The 15,717-nt window shown below is 38.2% G+C and overlaps 1 protein-coding gene across 2 annotated transcripts in view; it reads left to right on the forward strand.

The window, feature by feature from the left end:
• The window catches only part of LOC148865000 (putative E3 ubiquitin-protein ligase XBAT35), a 38,276-nt gene extending 33,484 nt beyond the window's left edge, over positions 1-4,792 (forward strand). For both annotated transcript variants that reach the window (XM_088980754.1, XM_088980753.1), the window contains one exon: positions 3,888-4,792. In XM_088980754.1, the coding sequence (XP_088836880.1) occupies positions 3,888-4,592 (705 nt within the window). In that variant the 3' untranslated portion in view covers positions 4,593-4,792. The remainder of the gene's footprint in view (positions 1-3,887) is intronic.
• The last annotated feature ends 10,925 nt before the right edge of the window (positions 4,793-15,717 follow it).

Here is a 15,717-nt window from a genome sequence, read left to right on the forward strand (position 1 = left end):
TATAGAACCTTGATGTTCATGGAAGTTAGTTGTATATTCCTGAAATTTTTTGTTTTATCAATTCAATCTTCTTGTTTTCAAAAAAAAAAAAAAAGGAAAGCTTAATCGCCAAACTAAAGTGAGTAGTCTATGATACAGAATTTAGTTAGAAGTGCTATGCTTGACCTTGATCTGAATTTTACTATGGTTGTACTTGGGAAGGCAATGAAGAATATGCTGACTTTGGTTGTCCCAGTAGTGCAAAAGGGTCTGTATGACTGATAAAAGAAAAGGGTCTGTGTGGGTTCATATTTCAAATATTTCTAATCATAGCAAGGGGACTGTCAGAGAGTATTTGGGGGAAGGTGATCAGATTCAGGTGAGGTTTAGGCCTGATTATATGTGCTCTAAGGTTGAGGCTTTGATTGTAATGCAATACTGTATACACATGTCACCTTTTCTAATAAAAATACTGGGGTTTCATCCTGATGGTTTTGTTGTCTCAGCTCTGTATGGTATCTAGCTACAAGGCCATTTGATCTAATGAAGGCTGCCTCTTTTTGGTAGATTTGGATCACTAGTGCTGTCTCTTTAGTTGAATGGATGAGTTTGAATGGCATTAAAATCCATGGATGAAATCTGTTGGAGTTGAACATGGGTTATATTTGTTATTTGTTGGGATGATCTCAATTATCTCTGCCTCTGGTTGCCATGTTGGTTGAAGCCAAGGCAAGCTCAAGTGTTAATTTGGAATGCTTCAATTGAATCTTGTGATTTAAGAGCATGCTCTACAGGTTTTTGAAGATGGTATTGGATTGAGTGGTGATGAAGGTGGTCATGGTCTTGGATTCAGCATGATAAATAAGATCAAGTTCATTGGTTATCCTGCTGCAGAATCTGTCTTTTACAGATGTGCACTAGTCATTGACAGAGTGTGGACCATACATTTTGAGAGGTGAACAACCAATGGTTTGTGTCAACATGGGCTTAGTGAGAGAAGGTAACACCCAACCATATAAGAGCTGGTCCTGGGTATCCATATGGTGTATAGTGGGTTGGCTTTGTGGACGGAGGGGATACATGACTTGATTAGGTAGCAAGAATTAGGGAGGAAGGACTACAGAGAAAGGTCTCTTCCACATAACTGAGCAGCCAATGGCTTTTGAGAATTGGCATTTATTATGACTTAGACAAGAGATGGGTCAGACTAATTTAACTGCCACCTGGCCAGGATTCTGGGTCTGTTTTACCGGGTGGGTCAGTGGGACATGGGTCAAGACCATGGGTCAAAATTTTGTCACTGATATGCCAAATATGCATGCTTTGGTGTTTTGACCTTTTTTTTTTTTTTCGCGGGGGGGGGGGGGGGTAGAGAAGCCTTAGACCGACCCATCTTGACAAGTTTTGAAAAAACTCGAATCACCTGATACGCCCCATCTGGCATATCGGTGTGTATTGATATTTGGAACCTTGGGCAAGACATTTATTCTTTTATTCTCATTTTTAGTCATTTCCATCATTAGTGGCAACAATTCTCATTTATCAAACTTATTTTTGTTTAATATGATGAATATACAATATTAGAGACATAACCACATTTTTCTTGCAGAGTTTTGTAAATTTTTATATTTCCCTGTACTTTCGATGTTTTTATATATTTATTTAATTTATGACATCACAGTTGACCCATTTGACCTGGATGGTTGAACTGCTAGCCTGCCACCTAGACAGAAAGTGGTCCCATTTCCAGGTCTGTTTAGATGAGGTGGGTAGAATTGGATCAAGGTTAACAAGAGTTGTGGTTGTCGTGAGATGGTTGAAGTTGATAGGTTTTGTGGCTGTGGTGGACATGTGCATGGGAAATAAAAGGATATAAATATTTACATAAGTAGGACTGTAATGAGTCGAGTTGAGTATTGAACTACTTGAGCTCAGCGGAATTTCAAGTTTCCCTATTTGAACTTGACTTGAGCTGATTATAAATATATTAATATTAAATTATTATATATAAAAATATATGAAGCTAGATTATAAATTTATTTATTTATATTATAAATAAATTAATATTTAATTATATTTTAAAAAATATATTAAAAATTAATATTTTATTATAAGCTCAATTAGGTTTTTGAGCCAATCGAGTTGGGTATTGGGAAGCTCAAACTCAACTTGAGTTGGGCTTGACTCAAACTCGATTATCTTCGAGTATTTAGCAAGCTAAATTTGAATAGCGTGGCTCGGTTACACCCCTACCTTTGAGGGCTCTGATGCCATACCAGAAATACTCAATTTTGAAGCTTAATCATGTTCAATGAAGCTAGCTGCTCTTTTTTCTTAAATTTATCCTTAGGGTATTATCTAAAGCACTATGACAAGCGCATCTAAGGAAATAGTGATAGCATCAGCAAGCATTAAAGCCTGAATGCAAGAGGGAGGATTCAAGTATAGATATCTATCATGGGAAAATAAACACTCTAGATAACTTATATAAGAGAAGACCTTTCCTCTGTATTTCTCCCAACTGGTGTACCCTCTATAGAGCTCATGGGGAGGATAGTTACCGTCTATTAATAGTGTCCTTTTTCTACAGACTTATGGGCTTGATTACTCTTGCTGTTTGGGAGTAGTTGGAGCTTACCAGCAGAAGTTTTGCATGGTCTTTGACCATTCTACTTTTTCTTGGCCTACAAAAAGAGGGAGAATTATGTGGAGATGTGTCTAAGCAGCCCTAATTTGGACACTATGGGAAGAAAAAAATGCTAGAATTTTTCAAGAGGACAGGAGCAGCTAGGAATTAAAAGACTGTGTTGAATAAGGCAATACATTGGTTGAAGACTTTGGAAAATTTTCAACAATTTTCATATAATGATTTTAGGAGAAATTGGTGGTGCTCGTCCTTCAAGAACAAGATAGTTACAAGGTGGTCTCCTCTGTCTGAAGGTTCACTGAAGGTGAACTTTGATGGAAGTAGCTTGGGTAACCCAGGGCCTTCTGGAATTTGGGGGGGGGGGGGAGGGGGTGTGTTCTAAGGAACGAGAGTGGAGAGATTGTTCTGCTATACTCGGGTCTTTTAGGACTTGGAGACTATTAGGGCAGAGCTATTTGCTGCTGTACAACGGGTACAATTTGCAAACCAATTGGGGGTAGAGCAGTTAATAATTGAAGGGGATTCCAAGGTGGCGATGGGCTGGCTGAAAAACCCTGAGGATACCATCTGGTGCTACAAGAATGAAATTAAGAAAGTCATATGGCTGACGAGGAATATGTTGGTTTCTATACAGTGGGTGGGGAGATCAAAATGCTATGGCTGATGTGTTAGCCAAACAAGGGGTAAATAGGGAAGAAATAGTGTACTTGTAAGCTTCTAGGAGGGGTAAATAGTGTACTTCTAAATCAGGATATGAATTAACAAAATTTTACTATTACTCGTCAAAAAAAGTATAGATATCTATCATATTTGAAGTTTGAACAAGTTTGGGGTGGACCATGACTTGCTGAGTGATTTTGGAATTTGGGTTATATGCAATGGTGCTCTTTTTACTAATGCTTTGCTCATGGCCAGAGTCCTGTGCGCACCATGCATCTGAATCATCTTCTTTTATTTATAGTTTTATAGCATATTACTTTCCTCTTTCGGAATTTAATGGTAATATGCAATATAGCTAAAAACCTTCATATCACTCACGTTAGAGATTTTGATTTGCACCTAGTTGTCCATACACATGAATTTGTTCAGATGTAGTATGTAACTAGCATTTGCTTGTTGGCCTTGCAATTAATGTAAAATTAACGACACTTTTAACAATAAAAGAGTGAAGCTTCATGTACTTGTAGTGTACTAGGTGAAATTGCCTCCTCTGGTCATTGAAAGGATGCTTACATTTCAGTTTTTGACTCGATATTTGCAGGTACATCCCCCACTGTCATCTAATACCCAGACTCCACCAGTTGTTCCAGCAACTGCACCCCCATCTACTGCAGAAGATGTAGAGTTGGCCATGGCAATCAGTGCTTCCCTCCATTCACTGAGGGAAGAGAGACCATCAATTATTCCAAACATCCACTCGGGCCCTGAAGTAAGCCACACAAATGGTTGGGGGGACTCTGTAGATAATTCCAGTTATAATGGTTGGGGCCCAAGTGGAGGACCTGCACCTCATTCGAAAGCTAGTAGTAGTGGATGGTTGGATGAACCAGTTAACGATGCATGCAATGGATGGGGTATTTCAGAAGCTGGACCAAGTAGGAATCCCAATCAGCATATCCAAGCTGCCCATGTGTCTTCTCTAGCTGTTTCTTCAACTCCATCAGCTCCACCAATTCCTGAAGTGGTTGCAGATGATGGTCCTATTCATTGTCCATCAATCGACTCTAGCCCAGTTGATTCATCTGCTGCAACCGTGGATGGACTGTCCAGAACAAGCGAGGTGAAAGATGGTGGTTCTTCGTCATGTATAATATGCTTGGATGCTCCAATTGAGGGGGCATGCATCCCCTGTGGCCACATGGCTGGATGCATGTCTTGTTTGAATGAGATCAAAGCCAAGAAATGGGGCTGCCCGGTTTGCCGTGCCAAGATAGATCAGGTTATAAGGTTGTATGCTGTTGTATGATTAGTGAGAGTTTTTTGGTATGGTGGGTGGAATTCTTAGGCTGTGTTTGGAAACAATGCAAATATGTAGTGCGTAAAACGTTCTATATAAATTGTTAAGTTGGGTTAGTTTTGCACTAACAAATTTATTTTGTTACCAAATAAACTTTTAGCTGTAATGGATGCAATCCAATAAAGCATATGTCTTTTTTTTTATCAAAAGCCCACTTGAATGCAAATTTACTTCTTTTTTATTAATGTACTTTTATATCTTATCATCAATGTAAATATGCATTGAAAAATATGTTTTCTATCATTTGTCAATGCATAAATGTAATGTTGCCAGGCAAAAGTGAACTAGAGTGCAAATTTACCCTAAACCGGGATTTACACTCCATTTTCATTGTTTTCAAATGCAGCCTTAGTGAATTTTTGGAGGAAGAATGAGGTCTCTTTTATAACAATAAATACAGAAGACAATTCAACCTACATGCATACACATGCATAGAAATAGAGAATTCCCATATTTTGTAGCAACTTCCAAGGTTCAAATGGTTGTCTATATTTATAAGAATGATATAATGTGTTCATATGGAATGGCTTGATTATTAAGACTTTATTTGTTTGCAGGGCAAATGAGATCTACGTGTTCCCTAGTCCCCCCAATCCGGATGTTGGGCGAAGGGGGAATTCGATCCCAGCTCTCAATTGCAACCAACCATAGACTTTAAGAGCAGGCTAGCTTGTCTTAAACATCCAACCAATAGAACCCCTAAAATAAAGAGGGAGGTCAGGAGTTCTCTCATCTCAATGCTTATACATACACCCCTCTCCTTTCTGTGGTTTATTTATTTTTAAATTAAGATATAAAAAACTACATAAGCATCTCAAGTCTCATTATCTCTAATAATATCCATCTTAACTTCTCTCTCTCCATTAAATCCCTTTCTCTCATTTTCAATCTCTCTAAATTCTTCATAAAGTAGGGGTATAAATTAAATGAATTGGTAGAGTTATAGACCAATTCCAAACCCAATGAGCCTTAGGCCCAGCCCTGAATCGAGGTTAAAGTCCAATTTCGTCAACTTAAACCTCAGCTAAGCCAAACCCAACACAACTTGGGATGCAGGTTGATCAAATTTGAAAATCTTCTCACTAACGTGATTATTTCTAACCTGGCCCAACCCATTATATATACATATATCATGTGTCCTATTACTTTGTGGAAAAACACAAGGGAAAACCTCAACTCAGAACTGAGGTCATAAAGTGGGACGTATGTCAATCAATGTACTGAAAACCGGACCGGACTGGCTGGTTGGACCACCACCGTTCCCTGGTCGGTTTGGATAAACCCCCAAAACTAGCATGTCAAAAAAACCGAGAATAACTGGTCACCTGGCCGGTTCAACCAGCGAACCATAAAACCGGTCCTGATTTTGTATAGGTGGCCGGTTTTTTTCATTTTCGGATTTAGCACAAAAGAAAAAAAGGTTAAATTGGGCCAAACAGGCCCTTACGTCCAAATCCAATTGATCCCAAATTCAAAAACCTCAAAACTATCGAACTGACCACCACCACTGGCGCCTCCATCTCTGCTGATGCCATTACCGTCACCGTCGACAAGTTCTCTCTCTCTTCTTCATCTTCCCACCAGTTGACTTTGTTCACTGTGCCCCTCTCCCTCCAACTCTGCCGGCCGATTCCTTTCCTCCTCCTCCACCTTCTTCTTCTTCTTCTTCCACTGATTTCTAAATTCCAAATGGATTTCTAAATTTAAATGGTTTAACCCCATTTGAACCTCTGACCTGTGAACCTCTACCCTTGTCGGGTCAATGCCCAGTCCGGTTCTCTGAACATTGATGCCTTCCAAGATATAGATGAACAAATAGATCCAAGGTATTATTCAAGGAGAGCTAGTTTCAAAAAGGGGGGTGGGGCAGATCTCCTGAAAGCAAAAACTCTGCACACATAGCACAACATCCAATGCCAATTATACATTGGGAATATCTTCTTTACATGTAGCAAAAACTCTGCACACATAGCACACACATCTGATCCCAATCATACATTGGGAATATCTCCTGTACATGTTAAGTTCATGAGAAGATGTTCCTAATGTGTGGTTATATGTCAATGTTTTCAGAGTGTATGCAGAGTTTTACTTGCAAAGAATCTGTTCCTCACACTAACCTCACAGCCACATCCCACCATATATGGGGAACATCTACCATGAATAATAATAATAATATACAAGTATGACTATGGGAGATGTTCCCGATTTACGGCTGATATATACTGTGAGGTCAGTGCGAAGAGCACTCTGTGAAGAGCAGATCCGGACTTCATGGATCGGGGTGCAAGTCAGGGCTTGGACTTGAAACATTTATACAACATCAGGCTTAGACCATAGAGGGGGGCTATTCAAAATTTGGCAAATTCTTGGTTCAAGTCTACCCAAATTGTAGCCCTACTAATATTGGAGGGTGGGCCAAACTTAATGTAGATGGAGCAGCAAAAAATTTGCTCTTTCAAAACTGAACCTTAATAATTTTTTTTATTTTATTTTTTTAGGCTCAATTTGGAAAGAATACAAATACAAATATAGAAATATGTAGAGTGTAAAACCTTACATTTTGTACGCATTTGCACAATGTATAATTATATTTGCACTCTTTCAAAACTGAACCTTAATAAAATTTTTACATAGGAAAAATAAAAAGACTGCCGTCATCGCATCACACTGTCACCTCACCAGAGTGGGCAGCCTTTGGCAATTGGCATGATGGGCATTATTGTTATACATCCAATAATGTGGCTCAAATGTGGGTGGGGGTAAATACTAGGTGGTGTTTGGTAGTGTACAAATATCATGGACTAGTTTTGTCCATGGTAAGATATGGTGTTTATTATGTGTGGACGGTCATCGTCCACAAAATAGCATGGACAGGGACGAGCCATGCCCCAATTTATTGTCTACAATATTTTCTTGTGGATGGTCCATACTATAGTGTGGACAGCTTGTGAGAAGGTTTCAATGTAACACACTTGTGTTACATTACATTAGTCCAATTACTCTCATTTATTTATTCTTTTAATCATTTTTAAATTTTAAATTTTTAATATCTTATCAATTAAACAATAATTTGTAATGTTAATTTTAGCACAAGTTCAATGGTTCTCCTTCTCCACTCTTTTTTATTATTTAAAAATTAAATTTTTAATATTTTTATCAATAAAATAATATTTAAAATATAATTTAAAAAAAATTAATATTTAAAATAATAATTTTTAATTATTTAGAAAATGTAATTGTTACCTACATATTAATTTATTGATGTCTTTTTCTCAATTTATTTATCATATAAAATGCAAAAATTAGACATTTATGATCGACTGTATAGACCTCCCATGAAATGTATATGAGATACATGGAATAAAAAAATATGGTGTAGACTGGTCCACACTACACCTATAGAACATCACCATGAGTGTGGACTAGTTTGCACACATTCTATCCGTAGTTCAGAACAACTGTGGACTGTGTGTGGTGTGGATTGGTCCTTGCCATAGGGTGTGGTATGGACCAGTCCACACCCACCAATTTCTCATCCACACTACAGAATACCCCCTAGTCTCAAGCTAGATAGACGATTCTAACTGAGGGATGGGTCAGTTGGTATATAATATATTAGCTAATTCATTATGGTAGAGACGGAGATGAGATTCTAATCCTTCTACCACCATATTTGGGGAGGGGGTTTATAACTTGTAAGTGTGGTGATGTACTGTTGCGCTACTCAAAACACAGATTTGGGCATACAAGAAAAAATAGATGAAAATTGGCAAATCTAGTCACAGACATTTCCAAGTTGTTACACCGAGACTGGCAAATCCTTCTTTTTCACTATTTAGAGAAGCAAATTTTAGTGCCCACAAATTATTAAATGTTGCTAATATATATTAAACATTGGGAGGCTTAGGTGGAGATAGAGTAGGTGCATACGAGGCTCTATTGGCCAGGTCATGGAGAGCTTGCAATTAATTAGATATGATCCCTGCATCTCCAATTTTTGGAGAGACGTTAAGGTCATGTTTGGTTCAATTCTCATTCTTTTTCATTCTTACCCAAGATGAAATTCTAAAATGGACAATAATGGGTAAAAATAGGCACAATGAGAAAATATTGCTATCAACCAAATGCTTTTTTCCTAAAAATGAATTCTTTTGAGACTGACAAGTGTCCTATGTAAAAGTACTTTTGTAAAATTCTTTTATAAAAATAAGCATTTTTTATAAAAGTACTTTTATAAAATTACTTTCGCAAAAATACTTTTGTAAAAGTGATTTCTTGTAAAAATACTTTTATAAAAGTACTTCCACAAAAGTGCTTTTATAAAAGTACTTTCGCAAAAGTGCTTTTACAAAAAATGTTTTCATATATGTACTTTTGAAAAAGCACTTTTATAAAAGTGCTTTTGTGTACAAGTACTTTAAGTGCTTTTGTAAAAATGCTCTTATTAAAGTGCTTTCATAAAAATACTTCCATGGTAGTCCGCTGGTAAACACATCTATGGCAGCAGTTTTATAGGCAAAGTTTTCTAAAAGAATGAAAATGAGTAAGATGGGGCATGAAGCATGATTATTTTTCATGCTGCAGCCTGCAAGCTACCCCAATTTTTGTGTTGTGGGCTTATTTTTCATTTTAAAAATAATGTGGCCCATGGCAAGAATTTTGTAACCTAACACTCTAATGTTATTTATTCTTTTCCAGAATGAGCAAGAAATAAAAAATGAGGCCCAAAGCAGTAAACCAAACATGGCCTAAGTTACCATCTCAACTACAACTGATCTTTGGTATGTAGGGGTGGCTTTCTCTATATATCGATTTGTAGTGCTTAATCAAAGTGCTTGGACAATTTATGAACATGAGGAATTAACTCAGTAAGGGTATTAGTTCTTGGTCAGGTGAAGGTGTTTGTGGCTTGCAGGCTTAGAGATCTGAAGGGGGCGATTGATTTTTTCATTGTCTTCTTTCTTTGTTGATTTAAGGTTCTGGCCTTTTGAGAGCGGGGGAAATTTTAGATTTTTAATGTTTTGGTAATTGAAAATTACAAATCCGAGAAAATTCAGGTGCAAATCAGGTGGGCTGGGCCAATTTTAAACTCAATCCAACCCACTTGCTTTAAAATCTAATGCATTTGGGTTGGGCCCAGGCCCAGCTGAGCTTGGATTGGACAATCAACTCACACTAAAATCTGATATAAATGTATGTTTGTATACATCCAAATATGCGCCTATACATTATGAATATAGTCAAACCGGACTCAGATAGGAATAAGGTTGGACCTGAGTTGGGTTACCTAAACTAGAGGCAAGACCTGAGCCTTGGGCCTAGGCCCAGCCCAAGAACCAAAAATTCAATCCCACATGTGTAAAATTGGGTCTAGCTGAGTTAGTCCGGACTCCAGCTAGACCACCCCAAGTTGCACCTTTATTTAAGTTCAGATGCAGTTCGTTAGAAAGCGACCCTTTCATGTTCATGGACTTAGGATAGACAAGCTTTCTTTTTTATACATCTGTGCATGGTGGCTTGTCTTTTCCTAGCAATTTCCAGCTGTTAAAAGTACCAAATAGCTAACTAGACAACTCCTACAAAGTGGTAGAGATTATGAAGCTTGGATTGTCATACTAAGAAGGGGTATCATATTCATATCCGGATCTGTCAAATACCGGTAGTTGAGATGGTCTCTTGGCATCATTCCCAAAGCGGAGACCCGGGTTGAAATCCATGCACCCTACTCCGTGGCTCTATCCCTACTCCTATGTTTTTACCTACTTAGGAGTTCAAGTTAGGCCGGGTCAGGTCAAGATCAATCCTAAATTAACCCGATTCTGTCTATTTTTTTTTTCACTTCTTTTTTGCTTAAAAGCAAATGTTCTATCTTTTTGGGCTTGGGATTAGTTAAGTGAGTTTGGATTAGCTGAATGCGATGGTTATTGGCCGTTTAATAGGCTGTAGAACTAATAATAACATCCCATGCCAGTAATAGCAATAGATGCTAGGTGTTAAACGTACGTAGTCTGGTGGGCATTTACTGAAACTTAATATAAATACATGTTTTGATTATTGGAATCGCTTGTAATATTAAAAGAAATCAAGGCTGAGTTTGGAAAGAGTACAAATGCAAATATGTACTAAGCAAATGCATACAAAATATTACAAAATACAAGGTTTTGCACTCTAAAGATTTGCATTTGTACTCTTTCTAAACTGAGCCCAAATGTATCGATACTTTAAACCATAAATTTGACTCTTAGGGGGCGTTTCTTTTTTTGGATTTTGAGAGGGGGGGGGGAATGGGATTTTGGTTCTCATTGACCAAGAGTCCTATGTTTTTTTTTTCAAATTTATATGGAGATCAGGGAAAGTTTATTTTTTTAGGTATGACTTACTTAGGTGGGTAAATAACTTTCTCACCTAGGGGCAAAGTTGTCAACACTTGAATGAGACAAAAATACCCCTTCTAATAATGGATTTTTATGGCTAGAATGGTCATTGCTTTATTTACATGAGAAATAAAAGAATATGGGTAAATGCACTTACCCAGGTAAGTGTTTTACAAGAAAAACTTACCTAAGTAACTGCATTTACTTAGGTAAATAACTTACCGAAAAATGAACTGGGCCTTAAATCTAGATGGGTAAGTAACTTACCCCAACGAACGGCAAAACTTCACCAGTTACCTGGGTAAATAATTTACCGAAAAACCCAAGTAAATGCATTTCCTATAAAGTAGGTATTTGCCTTGGGTTTCATGCAATTGATAAAAGTCAAATCTAATAAACATGTATCATGTATGGTTAATACTTATTTATACATGTATATAACATGCATGCTCCTACACTAGTATATACTTATGAAGATATGATGAATCTAGATTAAATTAGATTGTCTAATACCTCAACCCTAGCCTTAACTGAACTTCAACCCAACCAATTTTGTAATTGGGTTTGGATCAACCTGGTCAAGTTGCACCTCAATCCCCAAGGAGAGAATAACATAGCAAACATATGGAGCCCTTCTCTGAAACCACCGGAGCGTAGGATGCGTTTTGGATCTACTGGTGAAGTTTTGCCGACGAGGATGACAGATATTTACACATGATGTTGTTCCGTGCATGGACATTCTGACACCACTGGCCCAATAAAGTTTTGGCCCACTCTTTATCATCTCCTGCCACTACCACAGAGGAATTTGACTGATTTATATCGACTCTAGCTGTTAATTTGTATTTTGGAGTCTTTTCTTCTGCTTGTGGGCTGGGACCAAACTTTACACCGGCTTAGCCCAGGCCCATGATGGGAGAAATTCAAAATCAACGGCTATAAATTACCCCCTCCCCCGTTAGTCTCATGTTTTGGTTTAGGATGGAGCAACATCAGTCATTTATGAGAACTCTTGGTGCCAATTCGAGACATCAAGAGCCAATTAGTGTCATCATATAACCTCTTAAAATGGAGCGGGTTGGCCCGGTATCCAACACTCTTCTACTCCGTAAGGGTATGCAGTTAGGGTTGGATCTTCTCAAAGACCCACATTTCGAATAAATCCATTAACAATAACAGGGGTACAACCAAAATTCAAAACGACATTCAAATCCATAAAGGGATTGGTTGGGGCTCGCTCTATGAGATCTGGACCAGTACCAGGACATTCAAATCCAAGCCCGAGTTCGACCCCAGCCTTTATATAATTTCCAAAGCCCGATCTAGATAAATATATTATAATATATTTGATGAAATAATATTATATATTATATAGAATATTATTGAACCGGGTTTAAACTTGGACTTAACTTATTTGAGAAAATCCGCATCTGACCTGAAAAACATTCGGGACCAGGACAGCCCATTGGGTTGGGCTACCTGGCCATGAACAGGGCTAATGACATCCAACGAGGATCACTCAAGCCTGTTCCCTGTTCGGCTGTACCTGTTCAAATGTGGATTCAGATTGGATTGGATCCACTTCAGGCGTGGGACCCATTTCATGCCCCAATTTGATAATGCCTTTTATGTGAAGGAAGAGAAATTCCTGTGATTATAGGGGTGCCAATTGGACTGGATTCGGTCCAATCCGTTGCAGTTATAGTCCATTAAAAAATGATCAGATCCAGTCCAATTCAATAAATGTTTTGGATCAATTTGGATCGGTTCAATTTAGTGTCTGAACCTGTTCAAATTCATTTTGATTTAAATTGGTTTCAACCCAAACTTGGTTCATTGATATATATATTCTTATCTTATATCAATAGATCAAAATATTGGCTTAATCCAACCCAATCCAATATAATTTTATTTTTTTTACAGAGAACCAGCTCCAATCTAATCTTATAAATATTTTAGATTGGATTGATCCATTCCAATATATCTTATTGGTCCGTTCAATCCATCCAAATTGATTTTAAAGTGAATAATGTCCAATCCAAAACCGATCCATTAACACCCTTACCTGTGAAACTGCAAACACTCAGCCATGAAATGGGAGACCATGTAAAATTGAACCTAAATACGAGGGCCCCATATTTCCAACATAGATGGTTTTCAGGCTTTGATAGCACATGGCATGCTTCAAGGGAAGGACGGCATGAGCCTGAGAAAGGGAAACAGAAATGGATTACAGCCTTGTGGGGGCCTGACAAGAGACCCAACCTCTCTCTTTCTTCATTGTGATTCCGTTTACAGATCCATCTCTTTAATGGTTTGCCAGCTCCTCTCAACCTCCGGCAGCATGACGTATACGGGCCGGCAAAGGAAATTAAAAAAAGAGGGGAAGAATACTTAATTCATGTAATGAGAACAATGTTTTAAGACCCGGCTTAGAGATTGAACCACCTCGTCTGATGGTTCAACGGTTTAGTTTAGCTGTTAAATCATTCAAGCCAATGTTTTTGTCAGATACGGATAACCCTTTGTGGGATTTTTGGATTGGACTAAATCAAATAATAGGATCTGGTTAAAAATCGGATCAAATTCAGATCACCCGTCCGACCTAAAAGGATCTGTTCTGGTCCAACTTAAATATATGTATATATTTATAAACATATTTAATTATAAAAATATGTTTATATTAATATGTTTATTAATATATTTATTTATAAATATGTTTATATTACATTTTTTTGTAAATCTTTTATAAAAGACACATACATACACACACACATATATATATATATATATATATGATGAAAATAGTTGAAAAAATACTTATTTTTTTGTTTTTCTTTATTTAAATTGTTTTGTTTTTTCTTTTATAATTTATTAAAATATTCAAAATTTGAATTGGATTGGATCATGTTCCAATATCTGACATCTTTAATGGATTCAAATTCGAATCACCATTTGTGAGATCATACCCTGATTTGAATCTAATCTGATATGTTTGTATCCCTATAATCAGTCAATGTTGCATGTTCGTCATCCTTATTTGAAGCCATGTCCCAAGTATATGGGGTTGATTATATTTCTATGAATAGATTTAAAATATTGATACACATTCGATATAGGGTGATGAACTGTGTTGGTTTTTCAATCCAATGATACTCAATATAAATTCGGACGTCTACTCAATTGTAAATTATACTAATGGCATATTAAGGCTATTTTCAAATAGTCAAAAGAAGATGATTACAAAAGGGGTGACTATAACTATGAGGCTTGACAACGCATGATAGGCTTTTTTTTTTTTGTATACATCGTGCGTCTCATTACTTTAAGCCTTAGTTCATTGTGTATAAATCATTTGTTTGATGTTATTATTATAATATTTAATAATTACAATTATACAAAAAAGGGGAGAGAGTGAATAGGTCAACTATTCAATCATATTATTGATTGAATTTATCATTTTATATGCTATATATACAAGGGTTCGATTATGATATGGGAAAGATGCCATATGTGAAATTTTTTTGATCAATCAACTGGTATCATAAACATGATAGCCAATTAGGTGTTATTTATCAAAATTCATAAGTGGGTTTTGATTGGTCAAAACTCTTCTCATACCATATCTTTCCTGTATCATAGATTTTCCTATATATATATATATATATATATATATATATATATATATTTATATAGGTTTAACTATGATATAAGAAAAACTTATAACTAATCAACCGGTATTGATGAGGGCAGATTTGGCCCTCCAGTGAAATTGTGACACGTGGCACCTCGTGACAACTAGGAAAACACCCAGCCAACAAACTTACGAAGTTGGTGACCCACCCGGGCACCAGTATGGCCGGCTTGGCGCGACCTGCGCGCGGCCTGACGCGTGCCTGCGCGACCTGCGCACGGCCCGCGCAACCTGCACGCGGACGGCCTGCGCGAACTGCGTGCGGCCTGTGCGACCTGGCTGATATGGACCAGCGTGCATGATCTGGCCAAGCCGCCCATAAGGCACCCACCGACAAATCTGGCCTAGACACTAACCCGCCGACTGACACAAGTGCCAGCTTGACAACCTGGTCTAGACACTGACCCGCCGACTGACATAGGCGCCGACCTGACGATCTGGCCTAGACACTGACTCCCCGACTGACGCAGGCGCCCCCTGACAACCCGGCCCAGGCGCCGACATGGCCGCCTGACACAAGCGCCAGCCTAACGACCTCGAGGAGTTCACCACCTTACCCCGGTTCTGACAGGATGCGACGAGTCTTACCGTTTGGAGGCTTTTCACCCACCTAACCCGCGAGGACTTCGGTATATAAAGACCTCACCCCCCAAAGGGGAGGGGGATGGAAAAAGGGAAGTAACCCTTGCTCTCTAGCTCTCTCATATTATCTTCAAAGCTCTCTACAATAAGAGTGCTAACTTAAGCATCAGAGAGCCCCCGCCGGGAAAATACCCCCGGGACCTCTGATTCAGTTCTCGCAGGTCCTTCAGCTCCCGTCGCCTACAAAAAGGAGGAAAGGATGGAGTTCTCGGAGGTTCCTCAGCTCCCGCCACCTACAAAGAGGAGGAAAAGATGAAGTTCTTGCAGGTCCCTCAGCTCCCGCAGCTTACAAAGGAAAGAAGACCACCTCATGCTGAGGGCAGCCGGATTGCGCTGCACCAGGGAGCTCCAACATTCTCTA

The sequence above is a fragment of the Nelumbo lutea genome, chromosome 3 (assembly GCF_056320005.1).
Source record: "Nelumbo lutea isolate HS-2025 chromosome 3, American lotus-T2T, whole genome shotgun sequence".
NCBI lineage: Eukaryota > Viridiplantae > Streptophyta > Magnoliopsida > Proteales > Nelumbonaceae > Nelumbo > Nelumbo lutea.